The following is a 23,311-nucleotide window of genomic DNA, read 5'->3' on the forward strand; positions in this document are numbered from 1 at the left end:
CTTTTACTTATTTGTATTTTATACGAATAGAGGCAACTAGAACATATCAAATTTTTTTTTTTTTTTTAAAAAGAATTGCTAAATTATCATTAAATGTTTCATCTTCAATAGATGGCAAATTAATATCGTCAATAGGTGAGAGTGTATCAATCCCATTATATATTTCTTTGTTTCTTTTATAATAATCTTCTAAGCAAATTTTTATTCGTAACTTTTTTTCCAGTGTTGTTTCTCCTTTATTTTTCTGGGCTTTATATAATTTCACATTCCTCTTCTGTTTCCTTTTTGGTTTCAAATCCTTATCGCTTTTATTATGTTGATTTTCCGCACAATTATCATGTAATAACTTATTGTTTCCCTCTTCTATAGCACTACCACCGTTTGTATTTTCTACTGTGCTATTGTCTGAAGCACTACTTTTTACAGTACCACTATCCACAGTACTATATCCTACAGCACTATTACTCACAGTACTAGTCTCTGTAACAGCATTTTTATTAGCCTCTGCTACGCTCGTACTTACATTCTTTTCTTTTTCTAAATCATCCTTTTTATTAAATCCTGCAGCATTATTTGTACCATTTGATACATTATTTTCCAAGTCATAAGATAATGGCTCATGCTTATATGTAGTCCTACTTAAGTCTACATTATTTTCATTAATCCACCTTCCTGCCATTTCTTGCTTAACGGACACCAGTTCGTTTCCTCTATTTAGTTCCTCTTCATCATTATGGTGAAATACCATCGCTTCACCATTTTTCTGCATAATATCTGAATTGCAGTAGTTCACATGAAAATTATTATTACTGTTACTAGTGCTATTATTAATCCTACTACTTTCACCGTTATTCCTATTTTTCTTCAAGGTATTATTGCCTTTATTTTTGCCTTTATTACTTCTTCCTTTTTTAACTGCCTCATTAATTGTTTCATCATCATATATATAATCATCATCTTTTCTACATTTTTCTTTTCTATCTCTTAATTTTCTTCTTGAGTTTAATCTTTTTCCTGCGGGTTCATTATTTACTTCATCTTTTATTTTGGTCTTTTCTTGAGAATTCTCGCTCAATTCATGACTAACAAATTCCTCAAGTGAACGGGAAGACTCCGTTATGCCATTATTAACTCCACTTATACTGCCACTACCTGCGCTAATATTATTATTATCATTGTTGGTATTAGTAACGTTGCTGTTTTCATTTTTCACACCGAACATACTTATATCCATACCACTGTTTAATTGAGAGCATGAAAATTCATTCTTTTTAAGTGTATCATTATAACCGGCACAAGATTCACTATTCATACGTTTACTAGGATTACAAGCATAACTATCTGTGGTACATTCACCTTGGTCTGAGTAAGTTTTTTCATTTTTTATAGGAACTACATTACTAGAATAAATATTACTAGCATAATTATTATCATTAATTGTACTAATATTATATATTCCTCCTGTATTTTTATTTAACGGCATAGTGCATTTGCCCGAACCATTACCAAACATGCTACCTACAGTACTAGTATTATTATTATTACTGTTACTATTTTCCACTTGATGGTTGTAATCTTCCTTTGAATTATTATTTGACCTATCATCATTACTTGTCCACTCATTTGATATATATTCATTTTTTGTAACATTTATTGTGCAATTTATATTTTTTTCTGCATCTAATATACCATCATTGTTCAAATACTGTGGGCAGTAATTAAGAGTATAATGTGTTTCATTTTTTTCATTGTTTTTGCTATAAGCACAATATGAATTAAAATCATTATTATTTATCACGTTAATGTAAGAATTACTGTTGTTGTTTTCCTCTTTGTTAGTTGAAATGGATGTATGCATGTCCTTGTTTTCCGTAATAATTCCTTTTGCACTTTGGTTACTATCAATATTATTGAAACATTCTTGATATATAAATGCATCATCACTCAAAAAATTTTGAACTCCCGTATTTTCGCTTTTATCCAAGGAAATGTTTTTCCAGTTTTCCTTCTCTTCAACTTTTACTCGGTCATATTTCACGATCGCCTTATTAGTATTATTATTATTACTATTATTACTAGAAGCAGTAGTAGTGGAAGTAGAAGCCGTAGCAGTATTATTCTCCATGCACGTTTGAGGATCATCATTTTCCGAGTTTATCAATCTTTTAAGCTTTCTTTTTCGCCTTAACGATTTTCTCATTTTTAAAATTTTCTTATTTTTTTTTTCAAAGTATAAAACAGTTTTATATAATTCATCACTCTCATTTATAGTAGTAAATTCTGATTTATTATTTAGAATCATTTTTCTAAATTCCTTTTTCTTTAGCTTCATTTCTTCTATTTCTGTGTCATACTCATCTATATTAGTAGTACTGCACTTCTTCCTGTTATTCTTTAAATTTAAAATATTCTTATAATCACCCTTTTCTTTATTCATGTTATTCGGTAAATGTATTCTCGATGATATACAGCGCTTTTTATTAGCTTTGCTATTCCTATAATGATCATTACTATTATTCTCTTTTTTCATAATCATATTATATTCCCCATTATTGCGCAAACCCTTACTATTACAGTTACTATTAGTACTACTATTACAGTTACTATTAGTACTACTATTACAGTTACTATTAGTACTACTATTACTATTACTACTACTATTAGCATTATTATTAGTATTAATATTTATATTTTCTTCATATTTACTTATATTGGCTATAGGTGGAGGTTTATTAGTACCATTTTCATTTTCACGATGTACGAAATTTTTGTTATAATAATTTGCAATATCATACGGTTTATTCGGATCACACAAATTTTCTATCATATTATTTTCTACAAAATTTACATTTTTTAAATCCAAAGATATATTATATGATTCATTTGAAAAATTATCTATATTATTACTTGTATTCTCACTATTTTTTACATTTTGCAAAGAATAAATATAATTACCTTTTAATCTATTTTTTATTTCCTCTAATGCTTGTTCTTCATATATATTATTACTATTTATGCTTTCCTCATTTAGTTCACCTTTTGGAATCATAAGTGTATTATAATTTGTGTGAACGAACACATTTTCTTTATTTAATGCTTTGCTTAAATTTTTTATCTTTTCCATCATATTAACATTCCTATTATTAATAATACTAGTATCATTATTACTACTACTATCATTATTATTATTACTACTATCATTATCATTATTATTATTACTACTATCATTATCATTATTATTATTATTATTATTATTATCACTACTAACATTATTATTATTATTATCACTACTATCATTATTATTATTTTTATCACTACTATCAATATTATTATAACTAACACCGTTATTATTATTACCACTAACATTATTATTGTTCCTACTATCATTATTATTGTTCCTACTATCATTATTATTGTTCCTACTATCATTATTATCAATATTAATATCATTATTAATCCTGTCACTTGGAATATAGTTCCTATTTTCTAAGTGTACAAGACTAAATCCTTTTATTTCATTTGTATAATTGTCCTCTTTAGTAGCATTTTCATTGCTAATCTTCTCTTGGTATAATATACTTCTATTTATATCTTTACTAAATAATGCATTATTCCCTAATTCGCTCCGTTTTAAAGAATACAAATCCTCATTACGTGATTTACTTTCTATTATATTGAAATATGAGCCTCCCGTGTAATCAACAAATTTATTATAATTGTTCACCCTGCCCATGTTGTTTACACTGTTCATACTGTTTATAAGATGCATGCCAACACTGTTATCCATTCCGCTACTGTTATTCATGTTAGTGCCAATAATAACGCCACTATTGTTATGAATATCATTCTGAATGTCCATGTTATTTGAATTTTTTGTATCCACCTCACTTTCATTACCATTGTTATATAGCACTGTTTTATTAAAGTAATTCATATCCAATAAAATGGAATCATTCATATGTTTTTCTTCTAAATGTTTTCCCAAAATATTTATGTGGTTCTCTTTACTGTCATTACTAAAATTATTTATTTCATTAATGTCTTTCTTTTCATTTATATTAATTAATTTATTTGGTTCACTTAATTCTTTTATATTGCTAAATTTATTTACATCCATTTTATTGGTGCTTACCTCATTTATTTTTCCCATTTCATAATTAATAGTATCGTCTTCTATGTTTACGTCATAATTCTGATTATTATTACCCGGCGTTAAATTGCTATTCTTAACATCTTCCTTTCTATTGTCTATATTCAATATATAATTATTCAAAACATTTTCATTTATTTCGCTTCTGTTATAATAACGCATAATTTCATATTTTATTATATCCTTTTCATCTAAACGTTTACTATTACATGTATACTGAGAAATGTTATCGTTTTGTTTTTCAATTACTATGTTATTGCTTAAATTATACGATATATTCCTATTTTCATCATTTACGGAAACATGATTATTACTGTGATTGTTACTAATACTCATACACATACTAGTACTATTCATATTTCTGTTATTGTTGTTGTCACTGTTACTGCTACTGCTACTATTATTATTAATAAAATTATAATGGATGTTCCTTTCTGTGTACTCTATATCGTTCCCCAGTACATCGGCATTATTATTATTGTTATTACCTCTATTATTACTATTATTCGCCTCTTCATAAGTTACACAACTGGACACATTAATCAGATTATCATCATTATCTTCCAATTTTATTGTTCTCTTACTGTCACTTACATCAGAATATTCCGTATTTTGCACATTTGGATAATTATACTTCAGACTTCCATTTATTTCCTTTGATAAATTGTAATTTGTTAGGTTGTTCTTATCTTTTAATTCAGGAAGTTGACGTAAATGCATATTCGTATCATCAGCTATATTTGAATTTTTAGAATTTTCTACTGGTAATTCTTCGATATCATTATAGTCTACTTTAATGGGTATATTAATATCACCTGTGTTACATTCATCTTTTAGTTCTAATTTCTCAAAAGTTCTGTTTAATTTTAATATACAATTTTTGCCATTTAATATTTCGCTATTATTATTACAAGCATCCGACAAGTCTGAATTAGAATTATAAGTTATATAATTATTTTCTAATACATCTATTCTATTATTATATATTTTACTTTTATTATTTGTCTTAAAATTTAATTTTGAGCCTTCAAAATTTTTTCTAAGTAAAGAATACACATTTATTTCCTTTTCTCCTGTATCCATAGCTTTATATATTTATTAATTTTTTTTTTTTTTTTCTTCAGATCTTAGTATTCCTTAGATCACTTCTATGTGTTGATCTGGTCGAAAAAAAAAACTTATGAGAATTCAAACTTATTGTATTGTGTATTTTGTATTTCCCCCTATTATTATTATTATTATTATTATTATTATTATTATTATTATTATTATTATTATTATTATTATTATTATTATTATTATTATTATTATTATTATTATTATTATTATTATTATTATTATTATTATTATTAATTATTATTATTATTATGGTGTTTACTGGTTTTCCCCTTATTGGTTTTTTCTTCTGGTTTGTTCTTTTTACTTCTTAAAAGTAAATATATTTTTTTTCTTCTCCTTTGTATTGCTCAGTACTTTTCTTTTCTTTCTCATAAATTTTATATCAATTCATATTACCGCATTTCATACGTGCAATAAATTTAAAAGAAAAAGAAGTAAAATTAATTTTTCTATATCAAAGTAAAGGTAAATACTGAGGACTCATTTGTATATAAAATGCAATAAAAAAAAAAAAAAAAAAAAAATAGTAAATGAAGAAACTACTTTTTCAATGTATAATATATAAAAAATGCTATACTTTTCCTTTAACAATCTTCATTCAGTTGAGAATTATATATATTGTATATAACCCCTGAGGTTATTCAAATTATACTCAACTGATAAGTGCAAATCAAAAATATAAAAAAGTTGTATGTTATTTGTGATATATATATATATATGTATATAATACGTACATATAGGCAAACATGCATATATGAATAAGTATTAATAAAGTATGCTACCTCTTCCTGTGCATAAAATTTACATATATAAAAAGGAATATACATTAAAAATTACTTATTAACAGTATATATAAATACAAAGCAGATATAAAATTTATAAACATATGCACAGTTGTGAATATATATACATTTAAAATAGTAGAGAGGAATTATATTTATGTATTTCAATAATGTATTTTTACATGTATAATGAACTTTAAAATAACAACAGAAAAAATTAATATATTTAGATATAATACTAAAAAGCACGTTAAAATTAAAAACATGTTAAGACATATTGTACTTCTGCGTACATACGAACATTTATCACGTATATACATTTATATATATATATACCTATACATACATAATATTTATAAAAGAGAACAAAATTTAAAACAGAATTGCATTTCTTGTATTATTTCTCTCTAAAAGAATTACTACTCATACACATTTAAAATACATAAAAATAATTATATATAGTTAATTAAAATGTAAATTAAAGAGAGAATATAATAATGTAAAATAAATATATGCTGTTAATATATGTAACCAACTGTGTGAAAAAAGGATAACGTTTTAATAAAAAACATGTATGTATGTATGTATGTATGTATGTATGTATGTATGTATGTATGTATGTATGTATGTATGTATGTATATATATATATATATATAAATATATAAATTTTATTTTCTTATCACCTACAACTACTTTATAATATTATAATTCAAAATACAAAGATTTATAATAAAATTGAAATATAAAAATGTTCAGTTTTTTTTTGCAACAACATTCTTATTTAGGTACACAATTTCTCTTGAATTTTTTTTTTTTTACCTATTAATTTTACCTAAAAAAATACTTATTTTTTTATGTGGTTATTTATGCGCATTTTAATGTATTATGTATACTCATATTAAGTATACATATAAAAAAAAAAATATATAAATACTTTTAAATATACCATATATATGTAGTAAATAACTTAAATTAAACACACTTCAATATGAAACAATTGAACTATATAGTATGGTATCTTAAATGTAAGTAGAATGTTAAAAATAATTAAATTTATGCATTCATAGAATAAAATTTATAAAAAAGAAAAAAAAAATTGGTACAGAAAGCTCACATAAATACCAATAATCTTTCTAAAAAAATTATTATAAAATTAAAACATGAGTTTTGTTCACTAATGTATAACTGGCATGAATAACTATTAAAGTATGTAGTTAACTAGTTGTATATACATAGACATGAATGTGTAGGTTTATGTGTACGTATATATATATATAATATATTAATATTTATTGTTATCTTTATTATCATCTAAATTTTTTTTATATAAATTTTTCTGGATTCTATTAAAAATGAAGTAAAAAATATATGTGCATAGAATATAAAAATTAATGGGTATATTTTATATACATATAAAAGTGTATAGGTACATTTCATGCGTATACTTCATAATCATATTTTTACATGTATGTTTATAGGCACACTTAATAAGAATGTTTTGCAAGAACAACTTTAAAGGTATATTTTAAGCATATATATTATATATACATCTGGTGTTTATATCTAATCATCTATGTATATATAAGGAATATATATTTAAATAATGTAGTTCAATTGTTACTTTTAGTACTGTATGTAATTATATATATAAATGTTTCAACAACTTCAAGATTATTTTTTATAAATGTTTTATAATAAATTTTTATATTTTTTATTTAAAAACATTATTTCTTGAATAACTATAATAAACATTTAAATATGCAAATTATTAGAAAAATAAATTCACGTACTTATAAAAAAATATTTTTAATACGTATAATATATATATACATACAACATAAGATATACGTTTTAGTTTTTTTTCATCCTTAATTTTGTAACACATTTATTATTTAATGTAAATATATTTTTTGGATTATATTTCTATAAAAAAGAACGTAATTTTCGAAAATATTAAATATTGTTATTACATTAAAAAAAATATGAACAAGATTCTTTTTAAGATACCAATGTTATAATTAAAAATTATTCAAAATTTTTTTTAAAATTTGAAAAAATAAATGAAAATTTGTTTAAATTTTGAAGAGATAAAAAAAAAAAAATCTAAACTATATATTATATACATATATGTAAATATACATTTATTTATGTGGGCACATAGTAAAACAAGAATAGTGAAAACATGCATTACTATAAGTCGTGTGCACATAATTGTATCTTTGCTAGCTCGTTTATTCTATTTTAATAGGTTAATAAAAATATATATAGTTTTATTATCAATGTTGGAATGATAGAAATAAAAAAAAATAATAAATTTTTTTGAAAAATCATAGGGTACGGTAAAATATATACAAAATAACCTACGAAGATAAATTAAAAATATGAATTATTGAGGTCAAAACGACAAAAATAATTAAGTTTACCAAATATTTTTATGTATATTATTCACCTCTAAGATAAGAGTATCATGTTATAATTATTAGAAAACGATACTTTATATATATATGTAGAAATCAAAAGTGAAGGTAAACATTCAAGGTACTAAGTAAAATAAACACTCGGGGTTTACAAGTGTTTGTATAATATATATATATATATATATATATGCGTGTATATAAAATGAAATAGGTTTATAATTAATATTTTCTGTAAATCTTAAAAGATTACAATGAATTTTATGTATATGATATAAAACATATGTATATTGTTTATATATATATAATTCAAGAACATCATTAAAAAAATCTATAGATGATTAACATAGTATACCAATTGTAGAATTAACTTTTTTTTTTCAAATGATGCTACGAATTTTAAATATTAAACACATTATCCTATTGAAAGTGCTATATGAATAGAGTATTTTCTGTATTGTTATATTTTTATTTATTATAATTAAAATTACTATTAACTACTTTTCATTAAGAGATCCACAGCCTTATAATTTTCTAGTAAATTACACATTATGTAATTAATTATCATAGAATGAAGCACATAATCCTCTTTTTTTATGTAGTTTTTTTATTTGTTTTTTTTGTTACCCATACACACATATATATATGTGTTCAACATAACTTACTACCTAAATGATTTGAAAATTTGTCTCACATGTATTGCCTCTTTAATATTATAGAGAAAAAACTTTACGTAGTATATTTTTATGGTTCTAACAAATATATTTTTCACGGTAAGATAGTTTGACAGATTCAAACAGTTTCTTTTTCAAAAATGTAACATCATAATTAATATTTACCTTGCAATTAACTATTTATTCATCTATTATTTTGTTTGTTTATAATTTTACTATTCATATTAGACGAATTCCTTTTTCCGGGGCATTAATCTTTTTCAAGAAAAATAAAATAAATACTACTAAAAATATAATGGCCTATAAATTTATGAATTATAATACGACAGTGCATTACTTAAGACGTAGAATAGGATACATGTACATAAATAAATGTACCTGAATAAGAGCATGTATATACGTTTGTGTATACATAGTAAGTACCCGTTCAGGAATTTCATTCAAGAAAATGATAGCTGTACAGATGTTATAATAAGTATAGGTGCGAAAATTTTAAAATAAAAATAAAATAGCATATTAGTGTGTACCCCTTATTTGAAGATTATATTATTATTAATATTCCTATATATTTGAAAAAAGTAAAAAGTAATGATGATTTACATTTATAATTTTCTTCAAGAAAATATTTATTCGTACTGACGCCTTATAGCGCATATTCAATTATTTATTAAGAGACAACTTAATAATTCTCTTATAAATTAATGCTAAAATTGGTTCAAAAAATATGAAAAATATTATAATTTTTCCTTGTTCGTTCATATATTATATTAAAATTAAAAAAAAAAAAACGATTTTATTTTTTACGTTAAAAATTTTTAAAAAAGTATTATTTCGTAAGTACCGAAATAATCTTTAGCGAAAAAACATCAGTCATGATTTTTGAGAATATTATAAATATAAATAAATATTTGACCTAATTCATTCTTGGGCATAATATCGTACATAAAAAAAAAATAGAGCTCCCCTTAAGAATGCTTTTTAAAATGAACGCTACGTAGACTCTTTTTTGGATCATTTATTCCCTTTTATATCAAATTTTTGATAGTTTAAAAAAAAAAAAAAATAGTTTTAGTTTAATAATATTTAAATATTTAAATGATTTTTAAATTTTTCTTTAATGTACACAGTGGATAATTAAAAAAAAAAAAATAGACATGAAAATATTTTTAGGAATTTTTATGTATATATATATATATATATATATACATTTATTTATACATTTTTTTAATATATTTCCTATTACACTTCTTAAATTCATTTATTCCATTATGTTTTAAGTTCCAAAACGTAAATGCAACAAAGCACAAGTACATATACAGATATATACACATATACATCTATGCATAAATATGTACGTTTATCATCTGTTTAAAAATGTAGTTAAATTAAAAAAAAAGATAATTTGTAATTTAACATAAAAACATCCTTCACTAATTTTTTGCACATTTGTTATATACATAATAAATTTCCATGATGCATATTCAAATATATCATGCTTTATTGAAGAATTTTTTTTTTTTCTTTTTCTTTTTCTTTTTTTTTTTTTTTTATGCAAATGTGTCATAATTTCCCGTAATATGTTTATGTTTTTACAATACAGTAACTTATTCATGGGAGTTTTACGATATTAACGTATATATATATATATATATGTACACACATATATATACTGTTATATTTCCTTTTTGTTTAAATAACAATAGTTGTATTATATTTATGCACCACTGGTCGTATATTTTGTTACGGCTTTGGTACCTTCTGAGACAGCATGCTTTGACAATTCACCAGGTAATAGTAATCTAACGGCTGTTTGAATTTCACGTGAGGATAAGGTTCTTTTTTTATTATAACGAATTAGTCTAGTTGCTTCCGTAACTAATCTGTCAAAAATGTCATTAATAAATGAATTCATAATGTTCATACTTTTTTTCGTCACTCCTGTTTCTGGATGTACTTGTTTTAAAACTTTAAAAATGTAAAGTGAAAAAGATTCTGTTCTTCTTTTTCTTTTATGCCTTGGCCCCAAAGTTTTTCCTGCCGTTTTTTTTGCAGCTTGTGCTTTTTGTGCTGGTCCTTTTCCTGACATTTTGTTTTATATAAAAAAATAAAATAATCCTTTTTTTTTTTTTTTTTTCCTTTAAATTATTTTTTTTAAAAAGAATTCCTCTTAATTTCACAGGATTTTATTATGTAACTTTAATTAATTTTCCTCAACTTTATTTAAAATAAAAAAAAAAATTAAATTGTTTTTTTTTAACAAAAATAAATTTACAAATATAAAAAATATTTTGTTTTACATACAGATTTATATGTATATACATATATATATAATATATCATAAAAAAATATTTGCTTTTATAAATGTATCAAATTTGTGCTAAATATAAATAAATATTTTTTAATAAAAAAGAAAAAAATGTTAACAAAATTTGAGAATATAATTTTTTTTGAAACAATAAATAATTTTTCACATACAAAAAAAAAAAAAAAAAAAATTATTATACTTATAAAATTTTAATAAAATATTAAAAATCGAAAAAAAAATTATATATATTGTATATCCATATATAATTAAAAAAATATATATACGTGAAATAGATATGCATTTATTATATATATCTATAATATATATATAAATATATACAATATTATATGTATATATATATTACATTACATGTGTACTATTATGCATTTATTATACTGCGCATATTATTATATGACATGTTCATATATTTTTAATTTTTTTTAATAAATTCGCACACTGTCTTCATACATGAAAATTAAAAAAAGAAACTCCCATAAAAATTTTAGAAATTCATGAAAATGTGTTAGTACCAATTTATGTGAATATATATTATATGCATATTTTATAAGTATATTATTTCCCAAAAATTCCGAAAAATAAAATATTTCAAAATACTTTTTTTACACTTATTTTTTAATTTTAGAATATATTATGTATCAGAAAATATTTATGATCAGTTTATTAATTTATGCTATTTTTTTTTTTTTTTATTTTTAATTTTGATCATAGAAAAATACAGATTATTGTATTGTTTTGCACCAATTGATCTTCTGAATTCTGTAGTTACGCACTATTTTATTTTTTTTTTTTTAATGAAGTTTTCAAACATTCCTTATATGATATTTTTGAAAAATGTACTTTTGGTTTTTAACATTTAGTAATTTATACTGTTGTTTATATTTAAAAGATTACATTGAAAAAGTCTCTGGAAAAACAAAATTATACATATGTATATTTGCATATATAATACATATCATAACTGCGCATGTTTTTTATATCATTTTTACGTTTTCTTTATAATACATACAAAATATAAAATTAACAATTTCCTAAACAGGTAATAAGCAAAACGATGAAATAAAAGTATTTCTTCCTCGTTAAAAGCAAGTGCGTCACAATTAAAAAAAAAAAGGGAAAAAATAATTTTATAACATATATTTTGTTATATTTAAAATTATTGTTTAATTTTACATATAACAAGCAAAAAATAGAAAAACATGTTAATTCAAATTTTTGATTTCTAATTACTTTTTCATTTCTTTTTTTTTTTTTATAGCGTTATGTATATAAATGTTAATTTTATCGCTTCATTCGAACAAAATTTTGTACATACATGTATTTATATATGTGACTGTTGTACTTGGCATATAATATATCGTTTATACATTTGTATTTATATATGAATCTATTTAATAGGAACGTAATTTTTTAAGTTTATTCTTGCTTAATTATACAAATGTGTTCTCAATAATTTTTTTTTTTTGATGAAAACATTTAAAAAAGGAGGTTGTTAAAATATTATAGATAATAAAAGCTGTTTTGTTTCAATAGTGTTTACCTAATAAAATTATATGTTTTAATGTGAAAGGTGTATTATTGTAATATTTTCATTTTGCTAATTACATTTATTCATTTAAGAAAAAGCTTTTAATTTCTTTTTCAAAATTTTTACCCATTCCTTTTGGTATTCAACTTCATATTGTTATAATTTTCTTGTATTACGCAAATCTTACAAAATGACACCAGAAGTTTGAAGTTTTAAACTGAAACATTTATTCATAAAAAAAAAAGAGGATATGGTTCTTTTAGTAATTTCAAACATTTTGCACAGAAATATATACGTTTTCTGTACAAATTATGAATATAATACGAGAAAACCAAACTCATATTTTTAATAGTTGTATTTTATAGATATTTATATATATTAAGAAAAAAAAAATAAGTAAACATGTAAAGTGATGAATATGTACACTTTAAAATATATAAAGTTATTCTAAAAGTTGTAAAATACTACATGATTTTATTTCCCCCCCTTCAAATTCAAACGGTGAATGTTCTTTATTGTACAAGATTTAAAATGTAAGGACAATGTACAGTTTAAGTATAACAGTCAAAAAATATACATGTATATATATTTACGAATTTAAACACACAAATTTAATATAACAGGACAAGTTCGTCATATGAATTTATAACATATTTAGCAATGCATTTTATTTCTGGAGGGTACAAATTATTTATACTTAAAAATTTCAGCGTACTAATTTTTTTTTGTCTATGGTATTCTTTTAAATTATTTATATTCCCGAATTAAAAAATGTGCTTTAATTCTTGTATGTCACGTTATATTTAAAATAAATAAGAGAAATAGTCGACCAATAAATTGGCAACAAGAATAAATATTTTTACAATTCTCATTATTCTTTTAACTCAGTATATAACTATTATTTTTTTAATCTCTTCTTACTACTTCTTTCGTGGTCATATTACATGATTACTATTTGTTTATATGTTTATTTAATTTCTTCCTTTTTGTCCTTTTAAAACGCCTCGTTAATTTTAGAAAAAACATGCTGAGTTGCAAAATTTGAGACACAGTTATTTTTTTTCTGTTCTAATAAATCGAATTCTGCTCCTCTCTGCTTATCCACATAAGGAATAATAAAATTTCCAACTAAATCTTTAACTATGAGCTTATTATTCTCATCATTCTTATTGTCTAATGAGTTATAAATTTCATTTAATTGTTCAGCTTTTTTTTTAGTTTTTAATAATGCTTCTTCTTTTGAGGTATCATTTATTGCTTTGCTCAAAATATCTTCTAAATAAGAATCAACGGTTTGATTATTTAATCCCATTATTTCGTTAAATAAATAATCTTCTTTTTCTCTTAATAAAAATTCAGCTTGTCTTTTTCCTTTTTCTTTACATTCTTTTAGCCTTCTTTCTCTTTCAGCATATTTGACTAACACAGCAATTTTTCTCTCTTCTTCATATTTTTCTAATTCATTAGATAATGAATCTAATAATTCCGAAATATATTTTCCTTGGACATTTTCTATATAAGAATCAACTTTGATCTCTTCAAAATTTTCATTTTTAAGTAATTCTTTTTCATTTAAACTATACAAATCTATTTTTTCATAGGCTTTTAATTCTTCAATTAAATCACTATAAGCATTTTTTCCATCTTTCATTAACATTTTTATAGCTTTGCCTCTGAGCACATTTTGTAAGTATAATATATTTTTTTCAAAAATTTCTTGCTCCTTACTTTTTATATCTATTGAGGGAATATTGATTTTCATACACTGCAGTTTTTTCTGTGTTTTGGTTTTATCACTTATTAAACATTCATCAGAAGTATATTTTTTTTCTTCTTTATTTAAATATCTATAAAATGTGTCAATAATTTTTTTATTATTTTTCTTTTCATATTTCAAAAATTTGTCATATTCCTTTTCTTCATTTGCCCTGATTAAAGATTCGTTAAATGTAGCATTTAATTCATCTATATCATTTACACTTATTAAATTGTCAATTTTGTTTGATGTTCGTTCATCTATTTTTTTTGGAATAATCCCAGTTCTTTCCAACCCTATATGGTAGTTAGAAGTGTAATCATTCATATCATCAGTTATATCTGTTTTCTCATTATATACTGTTTTCATATGATTTTTTTTTAATATAAACAAATTTCTGATGTCTCTTGCTTTTTCCTTTTCAAAGTTTTCTATAATTTTATCTTTGTTTTCATCTCTATTTTGTATAATTTTTTCTACTTCATAAAATATTTTATTTGCTTTTTCTGTATCCCTTTCTACTATAACTTTTTTTAATAATTTCATTTTTTTTTCTTGTAATTCTTTTATTCTTTTTTCTCTATCTGCCCATTCATGGTATTCAATTTCTTCTAAAATTCTTCTTTTTTCTTGTAAATTTTTAATATTCTCATTTTTATTTATTTGATCTTCTAGCATTCGTTTTTCTTTTAATTTCCGGACAATTTGTATATTTTCGCTGTTTACTGACAAATTCTTTTCTATACATAAGTTGGCTATCTCTTTTATTTCTTTTCTTCTTTGTTCTAATTTATAGCTTTCGTTTAGTGTCGTTTCATTTGATGCTACATCGGTTGGTGTAGTTCCCCTTAAGTCTGTGTCATTCGATGAGGTGTCATTTAGAACCCTCTCATTTAATTCTACATTTGATATGATATTATCCTTCTTAATGTTCTCATTTTCTTCATTTTTAAGTTTTATTAATTTTTTTTTGGTAATAATCACACCTGTTTTGCTATTATTATCAGTAATTAATTTTTGCTCAGTTTTTAATTTTTCGTTCAATTTTTTATTTTTATAATAAACGTCATTGACATTTCTACCCCTATAATTAATATTTTTTCTATTCTCATCTATCAGGGCATTTTCGTCATTTTCCTTATTTTTTTTTGACATATATGATTTATAATTGCTCATTTCGTTCTATAGACACCTCATACAATATGTAAAATATTATATGCCGTAGTTGCGTGAAAACGTTTTTTTTTTTTTTCTTTTTTTTGTATTAACTTTTCACGAAAAGATGAGAAGAAAGATCATTTAATATGAATTTGTAAAAAAGATTTTTCTCCTACTTTTATAGATACCTTAATTTGTTCTTTCCTTCCAACAGATGTAAAAATTAAATGTAAAATAATAGTAAATTTATGATGAAATAATATAATTTTTTATTTTTTTTCAGATAAATTTTTAGGTAGATAAATGCCCTTATGTAAATATAAAATGAATGTATAGACAAATTTTTTTAATTGCAAATGCATCAATATATATTTTTTTTTTTTTCTTATTAGTATTATTGCACATGAGAATAAATGGATTTTAATTTTTAGAATCTAAAGATTGAAATAAAAATAAAATAAAATACAATAAAGATACAAAGTTAGTCAATATTTCCAAAAAAAAACTTCTAACTATTTTTGGAATTCTTATTCCTCCTGTGCATATTTAGCAATAGACAATATTTTACCATAAAAAAACAAGTTTCTAGATTTAGTTATATATTAATTAATACTCATTATTATTTTATAAAAATGCGGATATGTATTTTTTCTCCTTACTGTTTCAGATTTCATTTAATTATAGTAACACGTAAAAGATGAGAACTTTCAAAAAATGTATCCACATAATAGAAGGACGAATCAGATATAATTTTTATACAAAAAAAAAAAAAAAAAAAAAAAAAGAATTTTACGTTTATTTCTGCAGTTGAGGTGATAAAATGCAAATTATGGGACAAACACGCAATTAGAAAACCTGTATATTATTTTTAATATATTAATTGGCAATAAGATTTTTACCGTTTTCAGCTCGTTATACCAACATATATATATATACATATATACAAACTAATGTGCATATATATACACCTATTTAACAAATGTTCTCATACTATATACATATAATGTGTATGAGTTTCAAAACTCATTGAAAAAGGGCATATTTTTATGTATACTGTTTTTTCTTCTTTTTTAATAATATAAAAAGGAAATATTGCATCTTAAATATTATCGATCTGTTAAGCAAAAAAATTAACAATTCCGCATTTATGTAATTACGAAAAATCATTTGGTTATCAACTTTTTGAAATTTCTCTTTTTATGTTTGTTATAACCCTTCTAAACTCAGTCGACATCACCTTTTGAGTATGTACGTGTATATATACATATTTATTTCTTTGCCGAATTAAGATATATATATTTAAATTTTCTTTAGACCGTGATGAAATAATAAGAAAAAATTCTTCAATATATATATGACTTACTATTTCTTTTTCATTATTATTGCATTCTCTTTTAAATTAATATGGATAATGCATAATGGATAATGGGAAAAAAAAAAAAAATTCATTTTTCCACTTATATATATATATATAAATATAATTTTTAAAAATACTATATTTTTTTTTAAATTCATTTGTTATTTACGCAAACATATAAATATAATAAAATAAACAATTAAAGGGTAAAAATTTTACATTTACCGCTTCTTTTTTTTTTTTTTTTTTTTTTTTTTTCCTTCGATTTATAAAAAATTTGTAAACTTTTCATTTTATTGAATTAATATATTTTCTTTCCAAATAGATAAAAGAGTAAATTTTAAAGATAACAATTTTTTTTTTTTTTTTGTGTATAAAGCGGTTATTATATACATATTGTACGTAATATTTTCAATGTATATATTAATATATATATGTATATTATGTATATATTACGTATATATTTGTTATGTTTATATATTATATTTTCATGTATGTATAAGTGTATGAATTAAATTTACAATAATAGAACATTTTTGCATGAATTTACAAAAATTAACATCGTGCTTTCATGTAGCTATTTGTTTATTTATTTATATAACTTTTTTGGCGAATAAAAAAGAAGGGAAAAAATGAATTTTATTCCAAATAAACGTAATATAAGAAGTACAAAATCTGAAGTCATTCGAAAAATTAACAATAATGGCTATAATGCTAATAATAGCAATAATTTAATAGAGAATAATAAAAATGAAAATGGTACTAGTAATGATAATTTTACACTTGAAGATAATACTTTAAATGGGAGTTATGATATAGATAAAAGGTCAGAGATTCATTATTGTAATAAAGCTTTTGATCCACAGTATTTGTATATGAATAAAATTTCGAATGATGTGAGGTCTACAAGAAATCGTACTTCTACACATAGAATTATTTCCCCTCGTTCACAATCTATAAATTTGTTAGCTCAAAAAGTAGCAAGAACTTCAAATGTATCTAAAATTTTTGATGATAAAGCATCCGTCGTTTCGTTTTATACGAATAAAAAAAAAAATTTAGACAGAATACCTATTCCTGAATCTAATGATAGTTTTAAAACACAAGCGAATTCACAAATAGTAGAGCAATCTATAGAATTGTTGAAACATTTAATCAACCAAGAAAACAGAGAACATCATTCCTCATCTCAAGAAAATGAGAAAAAAAATAAATTAATGTTTAAATTAGTCGAACAATTAAAACAATGTGATGACATACCAGAACACACACAGGGGGAATATAATAATACCAATAATTCACTTGATTTATACAAAAAAAAAATAGATATGCTGAATTTAAAATTTCTGAAATTAAAAAATGAATATTCGCATCTAAATAACGAAAATGTTGTCCTTAAAAAACAGTTAAGAAACATAAAGGATAACTATCATATGATAAATCAAAAGAGCGCAACTGTATCTTTTTCCAGAGGACCGACGAAAGAAGACATGTTGAGAAGTAATGATATCGGAAGCGATAACAACAGTTATAATAATAACAGCAATAGTAATAACAACAGTATTAGTAATAACAATTTCAATAGTAATAACATCAGCAATAGTAATTATGAGCAACAATTAAGAGAAGCACAAATGGATGGCGTATCATTAAACAAGACTGTGAGTATTGATAAGGTACCATCGTCCATGCATCAAATGGCAAAAAAGAAATTAGTAGATAATCAAGTACAAACGGAAAATACTTTTCCAAGTCGTATTGTACCTTCCTCTGATAATAAAAAACAAGGGGGGGAAGGAGGACCATCAAGTATTTACCATGGAGGTAGATTAAATTCAAGTTTTTTAGATGAAAATTACATAAACAAAATTAGGGAAGAAATTAGAAATGAAGTTATTCAAGAGGTTACCAATAAATTGGATAAAGAGTATAAAGAAGAATTACTTAAGATAAGAAAAAGTGTAAATAACAACATGTATAATCCTAGTAATATGGAAGAATTTTCCGCCGACACGATTTTTAATAATTGTCGAGATCAATTGGATGAGCAAATAAATGATACTATTAATAGATATAAAAACAGCATTTTTGATAATTTTAAAGATATATTGAATTTATCCAAAGGAATAGGAATAAAATCGTTAGAACACATGAGTAATGAAGAAGATGAGAGAAACAAAAAGGAAAAAAAAAAAATAGAGGAGGAGGGAAGTGAGGAAGAAGGAGGGAAAGAAGGAGGGAAGGAAGCAAAGGAAGAAGTGGAGAAGGAAACAGTGGAAAAAGCGAACGAAGAGGAAGAGGGACAAGAAATGGGCAATTTTTCTTTGATATCGTTGAATGATAAAATTAATGATTGTTTATGCTTGTTTGAAAATATTAGCAAAAATAAAGAGAAACTCAAAATAAAAGAGGAAAAAAGAAAAGGTGAAAGGAATAATGTAATTAACGCACTGAATAATATAAACACATGTATGAATGAAATTGATGACATGATTAACAATCTTAATGCTAATATAGGTAAGAATATTATTTTGGATGATGAAGAAAGCTATCCTGGAGATATCAGCATTTTGAAGAGGACTTCTTCTAAAAGTGAAGATGACGAGGGAGAGGAAATGACCAGTTGTAGGTCCCTTGCAAACACTATTGAGAGTAGCGAGGTGGAAGAAATTGAAGAAGATATTATTGAAGAACATAGGGCGGAAATGGAGCATAGGAAAAGGAATGACAAGGCTTATAATAGTAATATTCAATGTAGAATTTTATCATGCGAGGATAAAATAGATACTATGAGTAACAAATCATTGAAGAGCAATCATTCTGAGGTGCATAACAGGAAATATCATGGAGATAATTTAAATATTATAACAAGTAATAATATGCATATAATTCATGAGAATTTTACATCTGATGTTATGACCAAAAACATGCATGCTGACATAAATGATGGAATAAATAATATAATAAATAATGACCTATATAATGATTTAGATAATGACTCAAATGACAATATTAATCATTTGGGGTTTCATCAAGGAACTTCAATAAACATGAAGAACACAAATAATGGTACAGCTATAGCAGAACAGAATTGTGATAAAAATATAACGAATAAGGAAAATATAAGATGTAACAATACTGAGGAAAGAGATAAGAACGTAAATCGAAATGCCATTGAGACTAGTACAAAACAAGATGACAAGGAATCTTCAATTACTACAAGTACGGATAAAAATAAGGGTAATGTACAAAATGAAAAAGAGAAGAAAAAAGGTAAATGGAGAAATATATTTTCTAGTAAAAAAATGAAGAAAAAAAATTTCGTCGATAATTTTGGTGATGACGCAGAATTATGGTCGAAGAGTGAAAAGTGTGAAAGTGGTCAAAATGGTGAAACTGGTCCAAATGGTGAAAACTACAAAAGTAATAGTAGCAGTAAAAAGGGAGATGAATATTTTTATAATACTATTAATACATCTTCAAATAATATGCACATTGAACGGGGAGAGTTAGATGTTATTACGAATCCTATAAATAGTGAGGATGTATCTAATGCTTATAATAGGTTAGGAAATGCTTCTAATAATGCATATTGTGTTGAACAGAAACTCTTGCATACCACTTCAAGCGATGAGAAAACAGAGTGCTTTCAAACGAACGCATATAACATAAGTCAAGGAATGTATTTATCCCATGGTAATCCAAATGTAGTGGGAGATGAATTGTGTAAGGATCAACATAATAAGGAAAATCATATGAATATAAGTATGAATGTGAATATTAATAGTGCTAGTATTAATAACAATTTGAACACATTTGAAAATTATGATTTTAATATGAACAATTACCATAGTGGTGAGGGAATGAACAATCTTGACGTGAAGAATCGTTACAACAGTAGTAAAATTGATGGCAATAATATTTTCAGTTCTTCAAATAATCTGGACGTGAGTAACAGTTACAATGCAACGCGTGGTATTAATAATAGCAGTAGTAATAATAATAGTAATGGTAATATTAACTATAATAGTAACAGCTCGTATATTTACGAAAGCAATAATATATATAATAACAATGCGCATAATAATAATGAGGGTATGGAAAGAAATTCCATTAATTGTTCAGTTTATTCATATAATCCATCCAATAATAATAAAAAATGTTTTGTTCCCATTGATGAACATATAAATGATCAGGAGAATTTTCTGATCAAAAAAAAAAATAGCCAAAAAATGTTCAACTATAATAATGAAGGGAATAATTTAAATAATAATTTCATCTATATGGAACAAAATGAAAACGACTTATTAATGGAAACAGCACATATACAATTTAATAACGAAAAAGAAAATTGCCTAAACTTTCGTAACAGTGAAATAAATAATGGTAAGGGAAACGACTATAATAATAATAATTACGATGATCACAACTACAATAATAACAATTACAGTAATCATGTTAGTAGTAATTATAATTATAAAGTAGGCAATACCATGAAATTTGCTGATGAGGCAGATAATCAGTACAATTTATTTTACAATATGAATAATCAAAATGAAGACACGAATAATAATATTGTTTATTTAAAGAATTATGACCATGTACAACAGTTCAATGATGCATCACAAAGTAATTGTTCTAATTATTATAATAAAACTGCTAATATAAAAAGAGTAAATAGTTCTGCAACAAATACAAATAAGAACGTTACTACTAGTAATTTGTCTCATAATAATAAACTTAAATTATCAACAAAAAGTGAAGTTCATTACAATTCTTACAAATCACAAAAAAATAAAACCAAAAAAAATCTCGAAGATCTTTTCGCATAACCACAATGATATGTGCCTATATCTCCTTTCGGAGAAATTTATGGTGATATTTAATTTGAAAATTATTTAGCGCCCACGTCTTAAATTTCGTATTTTGCGGTTATCTCTTTGTGTTGTGTTTCTTCTTTTTTTTTTTTTTTTTTTTTGTATCCTGTTAAAAATTAAATTACTTTAAATGTGTTTATATATATATATATATATATATTTGTATATGTACATACTTGTATATATTATGTAGCTATATACAGGAACTTCTTTTTTTTTTTTTGTACCTTATTTTATTCAACTTTTTTTATCACTTTTTTGTTTTGATGCACATTTACCTAATTTTTTGTAAACCCTTTTTGAGTCTTATATGTGTGTAATTTTTAATACGTATTACAATTTGCACAAATTTCTTTTTCAGTTTTTTCATTTGTAGTTGAGTAAATTATGTTATATGTAATTATATAAGAAATCTTTTCTGTGTTTTTATGAAATAACCCATAAAAGTGTTTCTATCCCGCACATATCATTTCCATAATAATTGCATTTCTTTTTTTTTTATAATCTGTTTTGTATTAAGAATATTAAGATGTTTAATATGTTCTTAACGTGGATATAACATTATGTTTTAATGTATTTATTCTTTTTATACTTTTATAAGCACTTTTTAAAAAATTAGTTATTATTTGATATAATAATACTCATAAACTAATACTTAGAATTTTAAATTATTTTTACGTACATACAAAATATGGAGCATTAACACTAATAAGCTGTTATGAAGTCATAAATTATCTACGTAGTTATGTATATATATATACAGTACATATGTCCAAAACATGTAGTTTTATTGGTTCACATAGAGTACTATATTTCTATGTAACAAAAAACTGCGTTCCTATTAGGAGTATATATAGAGCTGAAAAACAACAAGTTATACCTATAATATATAAGGATAGATTCATATATATTTATCTATACATTATATATATATATATATTCCCCAAAAGAACGTCTTTTTCAGTTAATGCAAACCCGTTTTGCAGCATCAAAATGGCCATATCTACATATTTAAGTTAAACTTCTTTAATGTACGCAAAGTTATAATTTTTTAAACTAGGTAATTTATTTATGTTCTCAAATATTCGTAGAATTTATTTTAATTATAAAAATACTATTTACAAATATCAATCACATGGAACTAAAAAAATTAAATAATTATTACTACAAAA

General features: G+C 23.4%; 5 protein-coding genes across 5 annotated transcripts; 1 reads left to right on the plus strand and 4 right to left on the minus strand.

The window, feature by feature from the left end:
- Positions 1-46: 46 nt before the first annotated feature.
- Positions 47-5,233, minus strand: MKS88_005455 (uncharacterized protein; the record flags this gene model as incomplete). The annotated part of the gene is made up of 1 exon (XM_067218717.1): positions 47-5,233. One exon carries the CDS (start codon positions 5,231-5,233, stop codon positions 47-49), a length of 5,187 nt encoding a protein of 1,728 aa, XP_067070665.1.
- Positions 5,234-5,270: 37 nt separating this feature from the next.
- On the minus strand, positions 5,271-5,867 carry MKS88_005456 (uncharacterized protein; the record flags this gene model as incomplete). The annotated part of the gene is made up of 2 exons (XM_067218718.1): positions 5,271-5,555; positions 5,847-5,867. The coding sequence occupies 2 exons, from the start codon at positions 5,865-5,867 to the stop codon at positions 5,271-5,273; spliced, it is 306 nt and encodes a 101-aa protein (XP_067070666.1).
- A 4,987-nt stretch (positions 5,868-10,854) lies between these two features.
- Positions 10,855-11,226, minus strand: MKS88_005457 (histone H2B variant; the record flags this gene model as incomplete). The annotated part of the gene is made up of 1 exon (XM_067218720.1): positions 10,855-11,226. The coding sequence occupies one exon, from the start codon at positions 11,224-11,226 to the stop codon at positions 10,855-10,857; it is 372 nt and encodes a 123-aa protein (XP_067070667.1).
- Positions 11,227-13,985: 2,759 nt separating this feature from the next.
- MKS88_005458 (MAATS1 domain-containing protein) lies at positions 13,986-15,923 on the minus strand (the record flags this gene model as incomplete). Its single annotated transcript, XM_067218721.1, has 1 exon — positions 13,986-15,923. One exon carries the CDS (start codon positions 15,921-15,923, stop codon positions 13,986-13,988), a length of 1,938 nt encoding a protein of 645 aa, XP_067070668.1.
- A 1,971-nt stretch (positions 15,924-17,894) lies between these two features.
- MKS88_005459 (uncharacterized protein) lies at positions 17,895-22,094 on the plus strand (the record flags this gene model as incomplete). The annotated part of the gene is made up of 1 exon (XM_067218722.1): positions 17,895-22,094. One exon carries the CDS (start codon positions 17,895-17,897, stop codon positions 22,092-22,094), a length of 4,200 nt encoding a protein of 1,399 aa, XP_067070669.1.
- Between the last annotated feature and the right edge of the window lie 1,217 nt (positions 22,095-23,311).

This window comes from Plasmodium brasilianum, chromosome 14 (assembly GCF_023973825.1).
Source record: "Plasmodium brasilianum strain Bolivian I chromosome 14, whole genome shotgun sequence".
NCBI lineage: Eukaryota > Apicomplexa > Aconoidasida > Haemosporida > Plasmodiidae > Plasmodium > Plasmodium brasilianum.